Source organism: Mustelus asterias, chromosome 8 (genome assembly GCF_964213995.1).
Source record: "Mustelus asterias chromosome 8, sMusAst1.hap1.1, whole genome shotgun sequence".
Classification (NCBI taxonomy): domain Eukaryota; kingdom Metazoa; phylum Chordata; class Chondrichthyes; order Carcharhiniformes; family Triakidae; genus Mustelus; species Mustelus asterias.
The window spans coordinates 7,763,284-7,784,619 of NC_135808.1; the positions used below are offsets into that span (position 1 = coordinate 7,763,284).

At 44.8% G+C, this 21,336-nt stretch overlaps 1 protein-coding gene across 1 annotated transcript in view; it reads left to right on the forward strand.

Moving 5' to 3' along the window:
- prrc2a (proline-rich coiled-coil 2A) overlaps positions 1 to 21,336 on the forward strand; it is a 129,494-nt gene that overhangs the window by 92,797 nt on the left and 15,361 nt on the right. Inside the window, exons 21-27 of the mRNA XM_078219083.1 lie at positions 1,052 to 1,288; positions 6,647 to 6,880; positions 9,022 to 9,108; positions 13,311 to 13,412; positions 17,224 to 17,386; positions 19,136 to 19,251; positions 20,694 to 20,830. Coding sequence (XP_078075209.1) covers positions 1,052 to 1,288; positions 6,647 to 6,880; positions 9,022 to 9,108; positions 13,311 to 13,412; positions 17,224 to 17,386; positions 19,136 to 19,251; positions 20,694 to 20,830 — 1,076 coding nt within the window. The remainder of the gene's footprint in view (positions 1 to 1,051; positions 1,289 to 6,646; positions 6,881 to 9,021; positions 9,109 to 13,310; positions 13,413 to 17,223; positions 17,387 to 19,135; positions 19,252 to 20,693; positions 20,831 to 21,336) is intronic.

Here is a 21,336-nt window from a genome sequence, read left to right on the forward strand (position 1 = left end):
TGTACTAGACCCTCCAGCGTTGTTCCAGTGAAGCTCAATGCATGCTCGTTGGGGCAACAGCACCCCATCTTTTGACTAGGCATTTTGCAGCTTTTCGGCCACTGCTTTTGAGTTCAGCAATTTCAGACTGTATTCTCTGCCCCTGTTTTGTTCCCTTTTTCTTTGTCCGTTTTGCTTTCAGTCTCTCCTCTCACTCTGCTTTCTGATGGCAACTGTTCAAGATTCTGCCTTTCACACCACCTCCAGGCACACCTTTTTTCTTTGTTCACTTATCTTATTACCACTCCTTTTTGGATTTGCATTGCCAGCCGTTTTGTGGTTTAATCTCCTGCCTATCACCTGTCTCCCTTTACTTGCTTAAAACTGATTAAATCTTTAAAATTTGCCCACTTCTGGTCAACGATCATCAGTCTGAAACATTAATTCTCCACAGATGCTGCCAGACCTACTGAGTGTTTCCAGCATTTTCTGCTTGTTGTGGCATCCACAGTTTTCTTTTTTTGCTATCAGTAAAGGACATTAACTGGTCTTGCCTGAGGTGGCAGAGCAAATGTGCTTCCATTGGTCCTGTAGCCTCTGGCTACAGAGGGTGGAATTCGGCCAGGGTTCCTGTTTCTTGGTCGTTTATTCAGTGACCGGTGCCGCAAAGTTTAAGTGTTTGGATGTTAAGGAGACGGGTTGAGGTTTTTTCCCCTACTTCCTCCACCACCTCCTTCCCTCCTAAAGGTTGGATCGCCTGCTGACACTCGCTGTGTAAGCTTTCACGCAGAATGGTCACTTGAGCAAGGTATCGGAGAGCAACTGACGTCCCTGGAATGAGATTACCGCAAGGACCTGGCATATTCCGGAAGGGAGGGAAGGTTGCTTTGCTTTTTAGAACAACCAGTCCTGTCTTGGAAGGGTTAAATAACTTTGCAAGTGGGAGCGAGACTACAGGCTGTGATTTACAGTTGCTTGGGGAAATAGCTAATGCCTTACATTTCAGCAGGACAGCGTAGTTTCTGTACTTTGATTAAACTGCAGCGTGTATGTCTCTGCCCTTTGTTTCAAGGCCAGCCAGACTGACAGTGGGGTGGATTTGAGCAGCGACTGTCAGGTCTCCTCAACCAGTTCCTCGCAGCGTAGCTCTCCAGCCAGCAGCCTGAAAACCGAAACCGGGGAGCGCGTCGGGCTTATTAACCGGATCAGCACAAAAGTGGTCGAGATTCGATCGGCAGAAAACCAGCTCTCAGAGCCCAAAGAGCAGAGACAGAGACCTGCTAGGACAGGAGCACTGAAAGAAACTAAGGTATAGCACTTACTGTCATGACATAGCCTCTATAATCACCTTGGCTGCTACACAAACCTCTCGTGAATGCATGTATTCTACCAATTACCAGTCACCTCTGGTAGTGCTCTTGCTACCCCTTTCCTACCCATCCCTACCTGGCCCTCCCATCCCCATCCTCAGTAGCCATTCTTCAGTTGTGATTCTAAACAGTGAGCTTCAGCAGGCGAATTGCTTCAAAGAGGGAATCACAGCCATTCTGACGCTGTAGTCTGGGTGTGCGCACGCACTGTTTACTACCTTCCAGCCGGCAAACTGGATTCAAACACTGGACCTTTGTGTGGATCTTCTAATTTGAATGCTGCAGGGCAATATAATTCAATGTCAAAAATTTGAACATTGTTAACCTTGGGGTGTGAAGGATTATTAACGTAGCGTTTTGGAGAGTGTTACAAAGCAAGCATATGGACAATTAGTCTACAGAAGTTATGGAAAAGATTATAAATCACATTCTGGTCATTATACCCAAAAGAATTATAGAAGCGTAGTGGAAGGGCTACCACTTAGCTGCTGATCCTCTAGCTTTCTTGTCTTCACCTGAGGATCCCTTTATGGCCATGACTCCCCTATCTCTCAGCCCTCCCAGTATTCTCCATTGTCTGGCGTCTTGTGCATCTGCATCTCCCTCTGCATTGCCTACCGTGCCTTCTGCTCCCAGGGCTCTGTGCACTGGGGTTCCCTCCCTGAACCGCTCTTCTCCCTCTCCACAATCTCCTACCTCTGATTTAAGATTTTGGCCGTACTCCTGCCTACCTCCTGTAACTACTCGGGAAGCTTGTTGCCCACTTCTTCAGTTAATGTCTCTTGTGAAGCAGCTTGGGGCATTTTTCTACTTTTAACGGTGATCTAAATGAGCTTGGAACTGGGTGGTGAATAGCAGACCAGCTCATAAAGGCGACTGATGCTGGAGTGAGAATTCTAGATGTATGTTTATGATGTGCTAAGCAACGGGAGATGTTTCTGTTTCAGGGGTGGAGGGAGAATTGGATAATGAGGAACAACAATTGTAATGAAGATCCGCCTCCCCAAGGAGAAAGTGGAATAATTGTGTTTCTATTTATTTAAATCTATGATCACCGTGCTGACTGTGGCCCTGTGATTAGGTCTTGGTTGTCGGTTTGCGTGATACCCCATTAGGAGTATTTTAAAAATATATATATCTTGGGAGTTTTGTGGGTGGATGTGGTTTGGGTCTGGACTGTGGTGAGGTTGGAAGACACCGATAAATTTAGCACTGTTCAGTCTTTGATCCCTCCCTTCTCCTTGAATTTGAGATTTTTCTCTTGGCTCCAGACACAAGCAAATTGAAAAGGAACGTGTTGCAGAAATTATGGTTCCAATCTCCGTTGCAACAAAGGATCACTTTCAAGCCCACCCATAAATAGCCTTGAGCATGTTCCTCCTAATGACTTCTGACGAGTAGATTTCAAATGCAGCTTTTTTGTGGCTTAGGTGGATATTGGTGGTAATGCGTCGCTGTTGCTCACAAGCCCTGCTGGTGAAGCCCATCTGTGCACTGATGCATTTTCTGTTTCGCACTGAGTTGGCCGGATGCCAGAAGCCAAAGTGCAGCTGACTCTGTCAAGATACATAATCGTATGACCAGTCTAGCAGCAAAATACTGTTTGAGTGCTGGAGTGCGGTGATGCAGCTAATGAGCTTCCAGGATTAGGGAATACATTTTCTCATTTGGCCAAGTCTTAGGACGGATAATGGAAAGAGGATGAATCCAGCTGATGCCTGCTGTGATTGAATTTTTATTTTTGCCTTTTCGGTATTCTTTCCTCCGCCCCTGTGGGTGCTCACTCATCCCTCTGACACTCCTCTACGGCCACCAGAACTTCCCCGGTATCTTGCCCCGTAACCAGTCCTGATCTGAGTCCATTGCAGGCAGGAGTTTGTCATGCTGAGGTAAAACCTGGTCCCACCCTCCAATTTCTGTGCATGTGCCATTCTCTTTCTAGCAGAGCTGCTTTGCAGTGGAAGCACTGGCTGGTCTTTTTCTTCCTCGCCATCCCAGATGTCCCTGGTGCTGGTTGTTGCACATTACTACTCCAGAAGTGGTGACCACGTTGACCAAGCTGTTTTCTATAAGGGATGCAATACATGTGACCAAGCTCTGGCACTCGCCACACGCATCGAACACAATTTCCAAAAGAACCCGAGGACAGGTATAGTGCTACTGGACCTCTCGGCTGCCTGTGATACAGCTTGGCCCACTAACATGCAGCTAAGCTGTCCAGAATGCCTCCAATCTGGGTTGGGAAACCTGCTGGAACACTAACAACCGATCAGAGTCCGTATTGAACAAGGAGGATGTGCATTGAGAAAAAGGACCAATGGACTACCATGGGGTCCATGCTAGCCCCAATCCTGTTCAACATATATGTATGTACAAATGACCTGCTAGCAATCACATCCCACATTGATCTACGCTGAAGATGTGTTGTGCCACCCAAGCTTCATTCTTCTGTACCAGAACCTTAAAGATGTTGCAAAGTTGACAGACTGCAGCACAAAGTGCCTGCTGCTAAATCGTTCAAAAACCATATTCCGTGTATTCCACCTCCACAGTGCCAGTGCCAAACAGAAATGCCTATCTACGTGGATGGCCAGAGACTGTTGCACCTCACTTCCATTCTACGATGACCTGTTCAGCCCACCTACTGCCTGCATTCCATCTCGGTGTCCCGTATGAAACGTCCTTCCTGTACAAAATCTACCAGCAGACGTTCCCTGGCTCAGGGAATGGAAAACATTGGGAAGTTGCTGACACGTTCTTGTGACAAACCCATCTGTCAAATGCCGGGCTTTGAACTACCAAGGCAACGATGGCTGTTGCTAAGTAGGTTCAGGATAGGCCAGGACAGTGTGCAGCTAGCCTTCACCACTGGGGCCTCAGTACAAGCAAACCCCTTATGCACATAAGCAATGTTGCACATTACCAAAGAGTGTCCTCTCTGCAGATCAAGTGGGGGACCAATCTCAAACTCAGCAAATGAGAAACTTGTGTCTCCGATTCTGGGATTTGCATTCACTAAATAAACGAATAAATTGTCGCATGTTGAAGTCACCGGGTTCAATGTGTATCATCCGCTTCAGAATGTAAAATGCTATCCTGATCTATAATGGACGCAGAGGTACATAGAATCATTGGTTGCACCACCAAAAGAAGCCATTCAGCCTGTAGTCAGATGTTCAGTGCAGAAAAGCCCCTTCAGCCCATCAGGTCTGACTGACAACTGCCACGAAAGGTGTGCTAATCCCATTTTCCAGCACTTGTCCCATATCCTTGAATGTTAGATTTCAAGTGCTTGTCCAAATACTTTTTAAAGGTTGTAATGTTTCCGACCTCCACAACTTTCCCGGCAGTGCATTCCAGATTCTCACCCCACTCTGAATTAATTTATTTTTTCTCCAATCCCCTCTGAATCTTCTGCCCCTCGCCCCAAGACCGGCCAGCAATTACATCCCACACTTATCTACACTGAAGACACACATTGTGCCACCCAGGCTTCATCCTTCTGTACCAGATCCTTAATAAAGATGTTGTAAAGTTGTCAGACTGCTGCACATAGTGCTTGATGCTAAACCATATCCAAAGTATTCCACGTCCACAGTGCCAAAGCCCTGTAATGTTGGTGCCAGTTCTCTGCAAGGGCAATTCATCTTGTACATCTTCCCTGTAACCCTGCAAATGTTTCCTTCAGATAAAGCTCCAATTCTGTTTTGAAAGTCGCAATTGAATCTGTGTCCTCCACTTTCAGGCAATGCATTCCAGACCCTAACCACTTGCTGTGTAAAAAGCTTTCCCTCATGTTGCTGTTGCTGCTTTTGCCAGTCACTTTAAATTTGTCTCATCTGGTTCTTGACCCCTTCCACCAATGAGATTAGGTTCTCCCTCCCCGAATCCCCTGTCCTGACCACTCATTGGCTTTGTGAACCTCAATCAAATCCCCCCTCATCCTTCTGTTCTCCAAGGAAATAATCTCCGCTTCAGTCAATCCACGTAACAGAAGTTCCTCATCCCTAGAACTATTCCCGTAAATCTTTTCCGCACTGTTGCTTATGCCTTCATGTCCCTTCCTATAAAGTGTGGTGCCCAAAACTGAACACACTACTCCAGTTGAGGTTAAACTGAGCCAGTGTTTTATACAAGTTTATCACAGCGTCTTTGCTTTTGTGCTCTGCCCCTGTTGATAAAGCCCAGAATCCCATATCTTTTATTCACCATGTTCGCCATCTTTAATGATTTAGGCCCATCACTCCTGTACCCCCTTTAGAAATGTATCCTTTTATTTTATATTACCTCTCTGATCTTTCTACCAAAATGCATCACTCAGACTTTTCTCATTAAATTTCATCTGCCAGTTGTTCACTCATTCTTCTACCAACTTGTCTGTCTTTTAAGTTTAACACTATCCTCATTTCAAGTTTTGTCATCTGTAGATTTTGAGATTGTGCATTGTACAGCAAAATCTTGATGGCTAATATTTATCAAAAAAGAGCAAGGGTCCCTGAAGAATTTCACTGTAATGGAACAATCCATTGGTATACTTTGTGTGGATTTCCTCATTGCATTGAAGCAATGAGGAAAAAAGATTGGTGATTTTTTTTCTTCTTTGTGATGTGGCTCGGTAACAGTAGGAAGACACTTATGGCACCAAAGGGCCTTGTTTATCTCCCCAAGTACATTTATTGTTTGCTGCCGGTCACACATGTGCTGTAGGCTCTGGTCTGAACAGAATTGGTTTGATTCTGAAGGAGTGATCTTGGGAGGATGCTGAAGACTGGTAGAAGAAAGCCTGGCTTTAAGTTCAGTACAGCTTATTTGCACCTCCCAAGGAGGTGGCAGCCCGGAGTAGTGAGTTACACTGAAGCAGGCCAACACATGGAACTCAGCCTGATCAATTATTCATTTTCACTGCTACAGTGGATTCTTGGAGATCAAAAGCATTTTGTGCTGTAAAACTGGCCTCCTCAACCATTTGAATTTAGCAAAATTAGTGTCCTTTTAGGGAAGGAAATCAGCCATCCTTACCTGGTCTGGCCTACATGTGACTCCAGAACCATCATAATGTGGTTGACTCTCGACTGCCCTCGGGCAACTAGGGATGGGCAATAAATGCTGGCCAGCCAGCGACGCCCACGGATGAATAAGAATCACAGTGCACATTTAGAGTTTTTTGAGAAACTGACTTTTTTAACAGAAGTGTAGACCAGTAGATGATCTTTATGAATGAGTTCTTGGTTTCCGATGTTAGGGCAGGTTCATTCTTGGCTATTTTTAAATATATTGTGTATCTGTGTTTCGTCAAGTTTCAGGAGTCTGCTAGTGAGCTGAGTAAAGATCATAAACCTGGACCAATAGGCAATGAGCGGTCGCTAAAAAATAAAAAGGCAAGAGAAGGACATCAGAAAGAGAGTCCTGACACGGCTGCAAAAGCTGTCGGCTTCTCGATGAGCAGCAGACCAAAATCCAAACCTGACCCCGACTTGCTGCTAGAGGCAGAGGTTGCTGTACCACCTATCCAGTTTGGTGCAAGTGCAAAGGTGAGTGACTTGATTTTTTTTAAAAAATCAAGTTATAAGTTTGAATCCTAGTTCAGGGTGGCACAGTGGTTAGCACTGTTGCCTCATAGTGCCAGGGACCCGGGTTCGATTCCCTGCTCGGGTCACTGTCTGTGTGCAGGTTACACATTCTCCCTGTGTCTGTGTGGGTTTCCTCCGGGTGCTCCAGTTTCCTCCCACAGCCCAAAGTCATGTTGATTGGCCATGCTAAATTGCCCCTTAGTGTCGGGGAAAATACCTGGGGTTATGGGGGTAGGTCCTGGGTGGGATTGTTGTCAGTGCAGGCTCAATGGCACTGATTCTATGATTCATCTTGTTCATTGGCAGATGTAACCACTTTATTAACAGAAACAGCTGTCATTTTCCTCAAGTGCTTCGGGGGTAAAGAACAGATCCTTGCAGAAGGGAAAGGAAGGAAAAGTGGGGAAATGGTTGGGGTGTTGGATAGCAGCTGTATTGGACAGTGAGGAGGCTTTCAAAACTTTGGAGAGATCTAGAGCAGGTCTTCCATATGCAAATCCCTATTCACAGTGAATCAAAGAGAAAGCGGAATGAATGATGGTGTCAGAACAGTCGAGGAGGTGCGCTACGTGATGTATAATCACAAAGGTTTAAAGTTTATTTATCCATATCACAAGCAGGCTTACATCAACACTGCAATGAAGTTACTGTGAAAAATCCCCTGGTCACCACACTGTGGCACCTGTTTGGGTACACTGAGGGAGAGTTTAGCATGGCCAGTGCACCTAACCAGCACATCTTTCAGACTGTGGGAAGAAACCGGAGGAAACCCACACAGGAACGGGGAGAACGTGCAGACTCCGCACAGACAGTGACCCAAGCTGGGAATTGAACCCGGCTCCCTGGCGCTGTGAGGCAGCAGTGCTAATCACTGTGCCACTGTGGAAGGAAGAGAAAATGTAAAACTGATTTTTGTCGGTCCTCAAATTTGAAATGAGGGACATGCAAACACAAGCTGGAGTAGGGACAACCCTACGAACCTGTTCAATTGTATCTTAACACTCATCTTTTGAATGGACTTGCCTTGCATAAGGTTGATCTTTCTCTACACCCTAGCTATGACTGTAACTCTACATCCTGCATTCTTTCCTTTCCTTCTCTATGTACGGTATGTTTTGTCTTTTTGGCGCATGAGAAACAATACTTCTCACTATGTTAATACACATGACAAATCAAATCAATCCACCTTGTTTTGTTTATACTTATAGTTAAAAGACAAGGTAATGTGTCTGTCAGGTAGTGGATGCATACGGAGAGATTTCCCCTGCTTTTGAACTTGACCTACCCATGTTTTGTTTTGACTCCGTTAACATTCTTACCTCTGGGCTGGAGGTGTCCAACACCAAGACTGAAGCGCACAGACTTGAGGTGACTATCCAGAGTCGAGTGCTCTATTGCTAGATGTGCCATCTGCCTGGTCAATCGATTTTGAAGATCCCATGGCACTATCCACAGAGCAAGGATTTGTCTTGTTAACTCTGCCCAGTATTCTTCTATCAGTTGATTGCACTAAAAAAACTAGCGATGCAGCTAGTATTGGCTGCTGGATGACTGCCAGTGCACCTCAGGAATTTTCATTTAAGAGTGGAGAACTCATGAACCTTGCATGCAATTCACTGTATTGAAAAGCAGAATTAACTCCATTCAGCAAGGTGAAACTGCAACTTGATAAATCGGGGACAAAGTTGGTTTATGGGGGTGGGGGGTAATACACTTGACAAATCACAGAATTATTCGGAAATGTGCTGGACTTATTGCCCTTGTGTCAAATGCAAAAGAACGAGTAGCAGCAAAATAACGGTAGACATCTGGAGAGCTAGAGCAGGCTGGTGTAACCCAAGGGGCAAATGCAATCCACTTGACAGAAGCTGCAGACTGTGGAGTGCTGGGGTCTCCAATTCCAGAGCAGTGAGCCTCAATTTGAATAGAGAGCCTGCAATCAGAGCGGATATTCCCGAATGTTTTGCCTGTTTTCATATAGCTTGCAATAGGGTGCTAATTTTTGCTAAGCTAATCTATGTTAATATTTTAAATTACAAAAAATACATTTTTTAAAGTGTCTGTAGTATGCAGTAAACAATTCATTTTGCTTCCTTTTTCAGGATTCTGACTTCAGTTTGACTGTGAACACCTTGCCCAGATCCACCAGTTCGCCACCCAACAACCTGCAGAATGTTGCCAGCAATGATGTATGTACTGCCTGATCCGCAGCCTCATTCACACATCCTTTCTAATTATGTGCTGGTACAGTGCTTTAGAAAGTGTAGCTACATCATGAGCTCGTTCCTGAGCACTCCTTGCCTTTGCATGCACATGCATAAAACCTGCAGGTTACTTGCATTGCCTAAGAGCATTCCTATAGTTAGTGGTTCCAAGATACGTCATAGAGGTAAGAGGCAATTTTAGCAATGCAAGTGAGGACCGGGATATCTGTGACACGCACCATAAAATGGCCCACCATTTACAAAAGCCCATTTTACCCTATAATTTTTAACGGTTCGGACTCCTTTCATCCTGCTGGCATAGACGGTGAGAGACACTAGCCATTGTCAATCTGACACACAGGCTAGAATGTTTCATCTTTGATCTTTTGACTTTGTTCTGTAGTAATATGATCTAGGAGCAGAAGATGACCGTACAGCCCCTTAAGCCTGCTTGCCATCGAATATGATTGTGGCTGGTCATCTATCTCGATTCCACTTTCCTGCTTGTTCTCCAGATCCCTTGATTCCCAGACAGCAAAAACCCATCTATCTCGGCCTTTAATATATTCAGCACGGGAGCATCCACAAACCTGAATTCCAAAAATTCACAGCTCTCTCTGGCTGAAGAAATTTCTCATCTTAGTCTCAACCGATTTGGCACCTTTACCCTGAGGCTGTGCCCCCGTGTTCTCCATTCCCCACCCAGGGAAAACCGTCTATGTCAATCCTGTCAAACCCCTTCAGAATCCTAAGTTTGAATGACATCGCCTAGTATTGACCTTGTCTTGCAAGCCCTCATGCTTCCTGGCTTGCTTCCTCCCTCCCACCAGCCCTCTTCTGAGTCCTCGCTCACAACAAGGATTTGAACGGGGAGCAAGAGGATGGTAGTGAGTGAGAAGATTGGGGTTGGGAAGAGTTGGGCAGGAGGGAGGGAGGCAGTACGTGGAAGAATCTGGGAGGGAAGTTGCACGTTGGGAAGCAGTGAGCAGGGGGTTTGGAGAGGGAGGGAAGAGGGCAAGGTTTGGGGCGTGTTGGTGAGCCAGAGGTAAGAGTAAGTTGCTAATAATTTAAGAGTTGGAGGATTTTCAGGTTACTGATCTCATCATTCTGCTGCAGCTGGTTTTGTGGAATTATTCCAGGAAGATTGATCCCAAAGACATTGGACATGTTAAAACCAGTAAGGGCGTTTCAAGGGAGTTTGTGAAAAGTTTTGGATTTATATTGGTGATCTTCAAATAATAATGTCAAGGTTCCTGTGAGATTATCTCACGGGACATTTTAAACTGTGCACACTCCTAAGTACTGCCTCTTCTCAATTGACTCTTGTATACATTGAGTCAGTTTACTTTAAAAAAATCTGTGCATTGTGAATTAAACTAGTTCACCATTTTTAATCTTAAAAGTGGAATACTAGCTTCCCCAAAAACTACCTTGATTATCTTCCCCAGTTCCACCCCCGGCCGCCCACGCCCTTCAATAGTTATTGAATTTACAGGGGCTCTGTGTCTCTGACCATCGCGCTCCAGCTCTGAGCCAACCTCTTTCCAAACTCAGAGACACTTTACCTCTGCCTCCTTGTTTGTTGACATGAAGAAATGAATGCGCTATTTTCCTCGCTCTTCGTGGCAGTTTTAAGTAAATGCTCAACTTTTAAAAAAATTACAATTGCCCTTTCCACGTTTTTTATCTATTCAAAAGGCAAGACTCCTTAGTTCTTTGGTTTCAACTTGGCAATTCCGACCCTTGTCTTGAAACATCGCTCCCAATTTTTTCTTCTTCTGTCATATCACAAAAATACAAACTACAATGCAAAAATGAACATGCACCCCTCGTGTATGATGCTGCTGTGGTTATTGTACTGCAGTTAAAACCTAGATGTCGTGAGTTCAAAAGCCACCATGGTAAATTTAAAATTGAATCCAGTAAATCTAGTCACTTGTGGACTGGCGTGTTACTGTGCCAATGGCTAGACTGGTGTTTGCTCCCTTTTCCATGCCTATGGTAATGTGTTTGAAAGATATTGGGCAGAATTCTCCGGCTGCGCTGGTCTAAAAATTGGAAATTCCCGCCCGACCATCAACTGTGTTTCACATTCTCCACAACCCGCCTGCTAAAATTCCAGTGGCAGGTGGGATGGGAGAATTCCGGTCATTGTCTATCGTTTTTTTTCTGCTTCTACTGGTGGTACACATCCTTGCATTATCTTGATATTGGTGCCCATAACAAAATGAATTCTACACATTGATGAAAAAAATTAACGGAAACATCGGACACGGATAGAACTTGTCCATCACTTCAAATTAGCCAACACGTACAAGCAGAGATGAGGATTCTGAAGGCTCCCAATGTCCTCGCACTGTTGTTAGCAATGCGATTCCTTGAGCAAATTATCTGACCCTTGATAGCTAGTTTAGAAACCATTGGGAACTGAAATATTTCTCTTCCTGAAGAAGCTGCCTTTTGAGGGATGTTTGTACAGCCACCAATTTCATTCCAGTACTTTGCCAAATAATCACACAGTTCTTCCGAGTTGGGACTTGATGGCATTTCTCCACCCCCTCCCCCCCCGCATAGTGTGGAGCGCAAACCTATCCTGACTTGCCACCCACAAGCATGTACTTTGCAGCAGGAGCCTTGCCTGTTTCTTCACCACCCCATCCCAAACCCAAAGGTACTGACAATCGTAGTAACGCTAATACTAGGCACATGCTGGCCTAGTCGCCTTGTATGTGCTAACTTGTATGTGCCATTGCAGGCAACTGTTCTTTAAATACATGCATATTTATGGGGGGGTGGTGGTAATTGAAAGCTATTGTCAGTAATGGTGACCATGAAATTATTGTCGATTGTTGTAAACCCCATCCAGTTCATTCACGTCCTTTAGCGAAATCTGCCATCCTTACCCAGTTTCTTGGTAGAAAGGCAGGAGAAAAGCCCAAAGGCAGTATGGAGCTGCATAGTATCTGGTCACAAGAGGGGAGGTAGAGTTCAAAAAGATCGGTGCAACAAATTGAACTAAAATTGCTTCATCTTTTTTAAAAGACTTCAGGGTTAAAGAAATACAAACAATAAGTATCTCTGTTTTTGCAATGGGGAGGTTGAAATCAGGGACATGGGCAGCTAAAACTAGCCTGATTGATTACACTGCTGAATCTGGCTCACTTTTTTACCTGGTGACGGATTAATTGCTCCACAAAACTGAAGAATTAACAATTTGGCTGCCAGTAACAGGGAAAGGCGTCCCATATAAATTGTCGGGAAGTTGCCACAGGTTTTGCCGATCTCCTGGAATCCAAACACAAAATAAGCTGCATTGTAAAAGCAGCTATAATCTCTTCAGAAGAACCGGTTAATCTGCTCATGATTTTACCACTTCCTCCTTGTGGCTTCCTTCTCTAGATCCTGCTGTCAGCAAACTGAGCTGGCATCATTAAATGACCAAAGTGTGGCTTTCGAGATGTTAAACTGGTGGATTTACTATCAGGTTAAACGCTTGCACGGTGTAGTCCTTTCTGATGTAAATACTGGGTCTGTAGGGGTCCAGACACCACATCATGGGGTCCAGGCAGGCAGGCTTTCAGAAATCCTGATTAATTGCAGTGTCTGCAGTAAGTACATGCATTTGTTCTTGTTGTGTATACACTGTGAGCCCGCTCCCCCACTTGAGCAGGAGTCTATTGTGAGGATCGCGCTGGGCACAATGGACTAATCTGGCCAGTGTATTTTAATCCGCAGTAAAACTGCCTTTATATTGGGTGCAGGCCACCAGCCCCTAAATTCAGAAACATGTGTTCCTGGCAAATGAAAAGAGGTTGGTAAAGAATTTAGTGGATGTAGCCTTAACATGTGTCATAGATTTCTGTGTGATGCAAACCTGTGCAAGTAATTGTTCATTGGTGATGAAAAGATAGCCGTTGTATCTGCATTGATTTGAAGACCTTATTCCTACTTTACACACACAGCCTTTTTGTCATTTTGCCCGCATTTTTCTTCCACCCCCCATCTGTTTCCCCACCTAAGGTGCCTAACCTTTGGCCTGCAAATCCATTTATCTGCTGATCGACCAAGTGCCCATTCGTCAGCCTAGATAGTGAGTGTAGGCCAGCTGTTTGACCGCATGGGATATCAGTCAGCTCATTATTCTATCAGGAATGGGGCGTTGATGTTTCTTATGTTGTCCTTCCCAGGTGCCTTTAGCTGTCCCACTGCCACTCCCCACCATTGAGACCCCACCACAGGATGGTGCGATGGCTCCTGTATCTCTTCCCAGCAATGTGTTGACTCTTAAGGTAGGATTTCTGATTCGCTGTTGACAAAGGGCAAGCAGATCTACTAGGCCAAGTCACTGGCGAGCAACTCTGTCAAGTAACTGAAGAGGGATTCGGGTCTGTGCCTAGAATCTTACATACCCATTAATTTTTAGATTTTTTTGGCATTTGCTTGGTCTACAGAAATTCCAGCAGAACAACAGTGTACCCTTTTAATGTTTTCTCAGTTACTAGTTAAACATGTACAGATGCATTTGCATCTGCATTTCTATTTGCAGAGAAAGTCCCACTGCAGAGCTAATCTGTACTCCTAAGTATGGAGTGCGCACACTCTTAGCCATGAAGACACAGCTCTCTTACTGTAGTTTGAACCGAGCTTTCGTGACTTCTTTCACCACCCTCAACGTCCATAGCTAAGTGTGCACAAGGGTAGGGCTTGCGTTAAATAAATCTGCCAAAATGGCTTAAGAGTTTCCTACTGCAATAGAACCACCCCTATTAGGATTTGAACTTGCTTAAAAGGTGAGTGGGAAGAATCCCAACCCCTAATGACAGATTCCATCAGTGGGCTTAATTGTCAAAAGTGCTGAGGAATGCTGTGAATCCACCTGTCGAGTATTTTCAGGCCTACACGCAAACAGGTGGGTTGGTTCCTTGCTGTTGATGACTAATTGTATTTTTTGGAGCCACCTTGATACAGAGGTTCTTCCTGGTAACATGGTCAGTAATCATTGCAAAACAATTTAATGAGTAGCATTTGAGCCCATGCTAGGCAGACAGCAGGTGCTCGGGAGTTTGAATAGCCTGGTGTAATCGGTGCATTTTGCTGTCAGAACTGGAGGCTGTTGGCGCCATCCTCCTGATGCCAGCATGGGCTTTAATGGTGGGTGGGTCTATCAGTGCTGTTGTGCCCTTTGGAAATCCAAATCATGGCAGACAAGCCCTGGATGGGTGAGCATGCACCTTTGTGCCTGGTCTTCAGGTAATGTATCTGAGCTGTGATTGTCCAGTGGGCATTGCCTTTGCAGTGGTGTGGGGCAGGCTAGTAATGCTAGCTATCGTGATGTTCTAGAGATCAAAATGAATCTGCTCGCCAATCGAGTATCCTGTGATGAGAAATCTGCAAGTACTGAAGTTGATCATAGTATATGATAGCCATTCCAGTTGTTCCTTTTGGACATTAATGCATAAACAAGTGTTTCTATCGGCTTAGCTTGTTTTCACATTCGTTCCTCAGTGCAGACAGGATTAACCTAGAATATAATCCACATTTTAGACTTTTACAGCCTGGGCTTTGAGCTCATCTCACCTAGCTGGTCCCATTCTCTGAAAGTCGACCTTCCTTCAAATCTTACTAAAAATATTTTCTTTCCAAATGGTTATCCATTTCTTATTTAAAAAGCTGTTGAAAATTCTGCTTGTCCCAGTAGGGCATACCATATGCTTACAAAACCTTTTCTCGAAAACAAAATTCTTCCTACCTCTTCCATTGTTCTTAAGATCTTAATTTTTGTATTTCAATAAACAATGCTGATTAGTGGAAGTGGGTTTCCCTTATTTACCCTTTTTGAAAGCCCATAATAGTTTTAAACTATTCAGGGCTCTGAAATCCCTGGAGCCTTGGTCCACCTCCGGAAGTGTGATGGGGTTGAAATTGAGGCTGTGCTGTTTGACTTGATAATATTTGATTTATTATTGTCATGTGTATGGGGTACAGTGAAAAGTATTCTTTCTTGTGCGCTATGTAGTCAAAATATATTTATAGAATACATAGGATAGAAGGAAAGAGAGGGTGCAGAATTTGGTGTTGCAATCATTTAGGGTGCAGAGAATGATCAACTTAATGCAAGGTAGATCCATTCAAAAGTCTGATGGCAGCAGGGAAGAAGCTGTTCTTGAGTTGGGTGGTTCGTGGTCTCAGACTTTTGGATCTTTGTCCCGACGGAAGAAGGTGGAAGAGAGTTTCTGCATGGGGTCCTTGATTATGCTGGCTGCTTTTCCGAGGCAGTGGGAAGTGTAAACGGAGTCAATGGAGGGGAGACTGGTTTGTGTGATGGGCTGGGCTTCATTCACGATCCTTTGTAGTTTCTTGTAGTCTTGGTCAGAGCCGGAGCTATACCAAGCTGTGATACATCCTGATGGGATGCTTTTTATGGTGCATCTGTTAAAAATTGGTGAGAATCGTAGTGCACATGTTGAATTTCCTTAGCCTCCTGAGAAAGTAGAAGCATTGGTGGGCTTTCTTAACTTTCTTTACTGTTACTTATTACAGATGCTTGTGGGCTCTCCTTGGATAAGTTGGCTTCCTAAGTGCATATATGTTCCCAACCCCACACTTCTCTTTTATGGCCCCTAGAACCTTGCCTACTACCAGTGTTAGACTGACGGGTCTATATTGTAACCTAATTTACCCCTTTTATCCATACTTGAACAGTGATATCATTGTAACCCTTTGTGACCCCCAAATCCTGTGGCACAATTCCCCACATTTGATCGATTGTCAGAGGCTCTGCTATTTTCTCTGCCTTCCTGCAACATTCTAGGATGTAATTTGTCAGGACCTTGCTGCCTTTCCCACCATGAGCGCTACAATTTCATTTGTAGTTACTCTGCTTGCTCCACTTTCTCGCCCTCCGCCACATTTCTGTGCAAATCAAGGTAAAATACTCGTGCAGTACTTGCTCAGCCTGTGTAGTATTTCCTTTCTCCATCTGATTTACCCCACACTTTTTTTTATGCTATGTTACTACTTGTATACATAACATTCCTTTGTTGCCGCAAGTGTCTGTTCATGCCCTCTCGACCTTTCACTCTACTTTTTCAATGTTCTGCTAGCTTGATTGATTGTTAGTAGCCCTGGATTTGCCACATCTCTCCAATTAGGTCAAGTTTAATTTTTAACTTCTCTGCTCAAGTCAAGGAACTCCAGAATTTGCTGTACTAACTTTTCTCCCAGTGTGCCAGTTATGCCCTAAACTGCTCTGGTTTCGAAGATTTTCCATTTTGTCAGCTGTCTTGCATCGTTGAACGGTTGATATTTGGTCCGTGTTTCATAGAATCCCTACAGTACAGAAGGAGACCATTTGGCCCATCAAGTCTGTACCGACCACAATCCCACCAAGGCCCTATTCCCAAACTCCACACACTTACCCTGCTAATCCCCCTGACAGAAGGGTCAATTTAGCGTGGCCAATTAACCTAACTCACACATCTTTGAACTGTGGGAGGAAACCGGAGCACCCGGAGGAAACCCACACAGACAGATGTGCAAGCTCAACACGGTGACCCCGAGGCTGAATTGAACCTGGGTCCCTGGCATGAGAGGCAGCAGTGCTAACCACTGTGCCACTGTGCCGCCCTGGTAGTTGTTTCATCCTAGACATCATTTCCCTGCCCAAGATAGACATGCAGCTAGCCGGTTGTAAAATTATGTATTTGTTTAAAATGAATAAATTTCCTGACTGTTCAATGACAAAGGTCTCCTTTCGGATAACTTTTTAAGTCTTCAACCTTTTTTTAGCCACAGCTCAGCTGAATATGGTTTTCCATGTTTGACTTATCAGGAGACTAGTGATGGCTCTGTAGCCTGATTTAGCCACTTTTATTGGTTCTTGGGATGTGGATGTCGCTGGCGAGGTCAGCATGTATTACCCATGCGAAGGTGCTGGTGAACCACCACCTTGAACCGCTGCAGTCCATCTGGCAAGGTGCACCCACCCGCATTGTGCAATTGAGTGGCTTGCTGGGTCATTTCTGACGGCAGTTGCATTATAGTTTTAACACCGCAGGTACACAGTGCCCATTTTTGCTTCATGCTCTCTTTCCTCCTCAGATGGAGTCTGCTCGCAAAGCGTGGGAGAAATCGCCAGGTGTCCCTGAAAAAGATGTTTCTGCAAGTGTGGCACATGCTGATCTTCCCGAAATTGCTGATGGCTACCACTCTTTCATCAACTCAATACCCGTGGCCTCTGTGGCACCATCTGCCACCCTCTCAGGTTCAGTGTCTCAGTACTTTGATCCAATGACTATGCTGTTTTCCCCCTCCCTCTCTCCTCTCCATCTACTTGTTCTCCCATTCTATTTCCTGCTCTCTCTCTCTCTCTCTCTCTCTCTCTCTCTCTCTCATTCGCTTGCTCTCTGCTCTTCACCTGCACTTCTCATACCACCATCTTTACTTGTAGTCATTTGTGTTTTTTATTCCCTTGCTTTTTCTGATTATGCTTTGATTTGTCTTCTGTCATTTCCGCTGTTTAACCATCTCAAATCCCACTTTAACAGCGCTCTTTTTCTAGGTCTTTTTAAGCATGCTTACTTACCCCACCCCTCCCTCAACTCTTTCAATGCTCTCAAATATAATCTTCTTTTTCAGATGTGTCCATTCTTTGTGTCAACCTTGAAGGATAAAAGGAATAAAGTTTGGTATTTGTATTGCATTTTTCTATACTGTTCCAGGAGGTCCCCAAGCTTGTTTCAAAAGTATTTAATTGGTTGTAGTGCAGTCACTGTCATGATGTTGGGAACACTGTTGCAAACAATGTGATAATGACCAGAAAATCCATTTTATTGGCATTGGCAAGAAACTGGAGAGAGCTACCCTCTTTGAAACGGAGCCATGTTTATGCCCACTTGGGTTAGCATCTAATGCAAAAGTCAGCACCACGGACAGTACAGCACTCCCTCAGTACTGTGTTGGAGTGTTGATCGAGATAAGAGAGTCACGGTGAGAGAGCAGGGCTATCAATCAGAGCATCAGAGTCCAACCTGACCACAATCTCCTCAAATGTTCACACATGCAGTTTTCCATCATATATCCCAGCATTTTTCTGCCACCTCCACTGTCACCCTCTGACTCCAAGACCAACAAAGCCCAGGAATGCACTTTTGAGATATTTTGATCTGCAATGCACTGCCTGAAAGGGTGGTGGAAGCAGATTCAACAGCAACACTCAAGAGAATTTCATTCATAGTTAGCTGTAAGGTATCACTTTACCTAGGAATGTGGAGGAAGAACAGGGGGTTGAGATTAATTGGATAGCTACCAATCAGTTGACACGGTAGTGATGAGCTGAATGGCGGCCTCTGCTGTATAATGCTGAGATTCCCTGTCTAGATGGCCCCGTTAGTCACTAGGCAAAAATATTTGCTGATAAAGTCAGTGGGAGACTCTGGGACATCCTAGAACAGTATAGAAAATGCAATACAAATGCCAAACTTTTCTATTATGGGCACTTAATACAAATCTGTCAGACATCTCCTAAATACTGTTTTTTTTAAAAAAGTCAACAGCAAAGTAATCTCAGTTTTGGTAGGATCAGATAACACAGCATCATGATTTTACTATTTAATGATACCATGTAGCAGCACCATCTGCTGGTTCAAAACCATCAAACAGCGCAGCTTGGACTTTGTTTACAAAGCTTCTCGGAATAGGGAAGGGGAATTATATTGTCAGGCGGGTAATATAAATTGCCTCAATTCTTGAGCGCACACTACCACAGCCATCATTTGAATTTCATTCCACAAGCAAAGTAATTGCGTCTCTGTTGGGCTGAGGTGTGCTTGAATTGAGCCTGGGATTTTTTTGGAAGCTTTAACACTGCTTTTAGTGTTTCGCACCTCTTTCTTTGTGGCCTCCCACATTGACAGAATTTAATGCGCTTGCGTGTTCTCACCAATCTAAAAACACTTGAGATATTACATTACTTTGAAAACCAAAACTCATCAATATTTCTCCCCTACCGCAGCACCAAGTGGCCACATACCTCCATGCTACATGGAAAGTCATTTCTACGGTAGCCAGCCTCGTGGGATGCCTCCCTCCATCTCCCAGCATCAGGCGTTCCAGTCTGGACTCTCACGGGTAAGATCTTCGTAATCCTCTATCGTGCAGAGAGAATTGTCTTGATACCTTGGGGGCAGATTTCAGCTTTCTCTTGGAACCACCGCTGTTTTTGCAATGGAAAGAAAAGATTTGTAATTCTGCAGCATCTCTCTCGTGCTCCAGAACTTTACAGCTAATCAAATACCTTTGAAGTCTTAGCTACTTTTCTAATGCAGGAACTGCGGCATCAGTTTGTGAACTGCAAGGCCCTGACACAGCAGCAATGTGCTAACTGCAATGATAAGCTAAGTTAAAACTCACCCGGGAGAACTCCTCCAACCTCTGCAATAGTGGCACCAGGGTGTAGTGTTGCACCCCATTCACTGGACCGGATCCTGAAACCACAACCTTGTGATTCAGGTGGAATTGCCAACAACTGAGCCGTGGTTTGGTGCACTCACTCCTTGTGTGCAGGTCTCAGTGTTGAGCTTTCCAGAACTGTTGAGAGGCTGGAGTGTCTGAATATCCTTGAGATCTGTGAACTATACATCTTGCACAAACACCGTTAAAATGGGTTTCCCTGGGAGGGTAGTGCAACTGAAGTTGGTTATGTGGTGTCTCTCTTTAAAACAGTACAGCAGAAGTGAGGGACCAATGGAAACAGTGTGTGAGATCATGCCAGAGGATGGAGTCCTCTCTCAGGCAGAATCATTGAACAGCCATGTAGTAAACATGTAAGGACTAGAGCTTCTGCTCCGGGGCAGCCCAGAGCCACAGCCTCCTGTACCTGAGATTCACTATTCAATAAACCCTTTTTGTTTCTAACAAAATCTCAACACTCTGGACGATGCCATAACAGTCGACACCAGTGCTTGTCAGCAAAGGGTCACTGGACGGTTGATTTTCCTGTGACTAGCTCATGGACCTACGAGGCCAGTTGTACTGATTCCCCTAATTCATAGAATCCTACAGTGCAGAAGGGGGCCATTCGGCCCATTGAGTCTGCACTGACCACAATCCCACCCAAGCTCTATCCCATGCATTTACCCGAGCTAAGTCCCCCTGACACTGAGGGGCAATTTAGCATGGCCAATCCCCCTAATCTGCACACCTTTGGAGTGTGGAAGGAAACCGGAGCACCCAGAGGAAACCCACAGAGACACTGCACACTCCATACAGACAGTGACCCAAGACGGGAATCAAACCCGGGTCCTTGAAACTGTGAGGCAGCAGTGCTAACCACTCTGCCACTGTGCCGCCCCAACTGATTCCTTACAAATCAGTGATCAAACCAGAAGTTTTCAAGGTTTTTCGTTTGCTATTGCAATGGGCATAACCCATGCTGATGAGCCGTGACGTAACCATAACATTGTTCCCCCTTACGTGAATAATTTATCAGAGATTATTTCATGTTCCCTTAGTGTTTCCTCCTTTAAACACCAAAACCACTTTCAGGCAGCTGCTATTCTATTGTATTACAGGCGATGCCGACCCAGCAGATCACACTTCCCCTTCACACTCCTCTTCAGGGTCAGGCCCAAGTTTCTGCCCTCAGCATCCGACAAGGAACACCGGTCTCCCAAACGCAAGATATGTTCAGTTCCCTCCAGTCTTTCAGGTAAGGCTTTCTGAGCCGTTGCAGAATGTGTCTCGTAATAAGACAGGTAATTCAATGGGTCTGCTCCTTCTTAAATCATCCTTTTTAACGTGTGACTGATTTTAACATTTGCAATAAATAGACCAAAGTATAAGCGCACTCAGTCCTGTTAACTCTGCCATTGTGTAAACCTTCACCAGAGCTCATTACCACTTGCATTGTAGTTTTATCCCCAGTTCAGTTGTACCAGTCTCCTTTTAGAGCTGCTTTCATTGCAGACCAGTGAACGGGCTATTTGCAGTCATGCAGAATAGGCACACTGGTGAGGTGTTGGGAAAAACAATTAAGGTTCTTGAGCCACATAGCATAGATCACTATCCTGGCCCTTTGAACTCGGCTGTTTGTAGTTGCAGTGATTCGTGGGTGTGAGGTGGGGTTGACCGTTTTAGAAAATGCGGTTTACAAATGATTTGTGGTGGGTTCTGCATGTTTACATTCCCGCTGTTTGCATGCAAGTGACTGTCGTC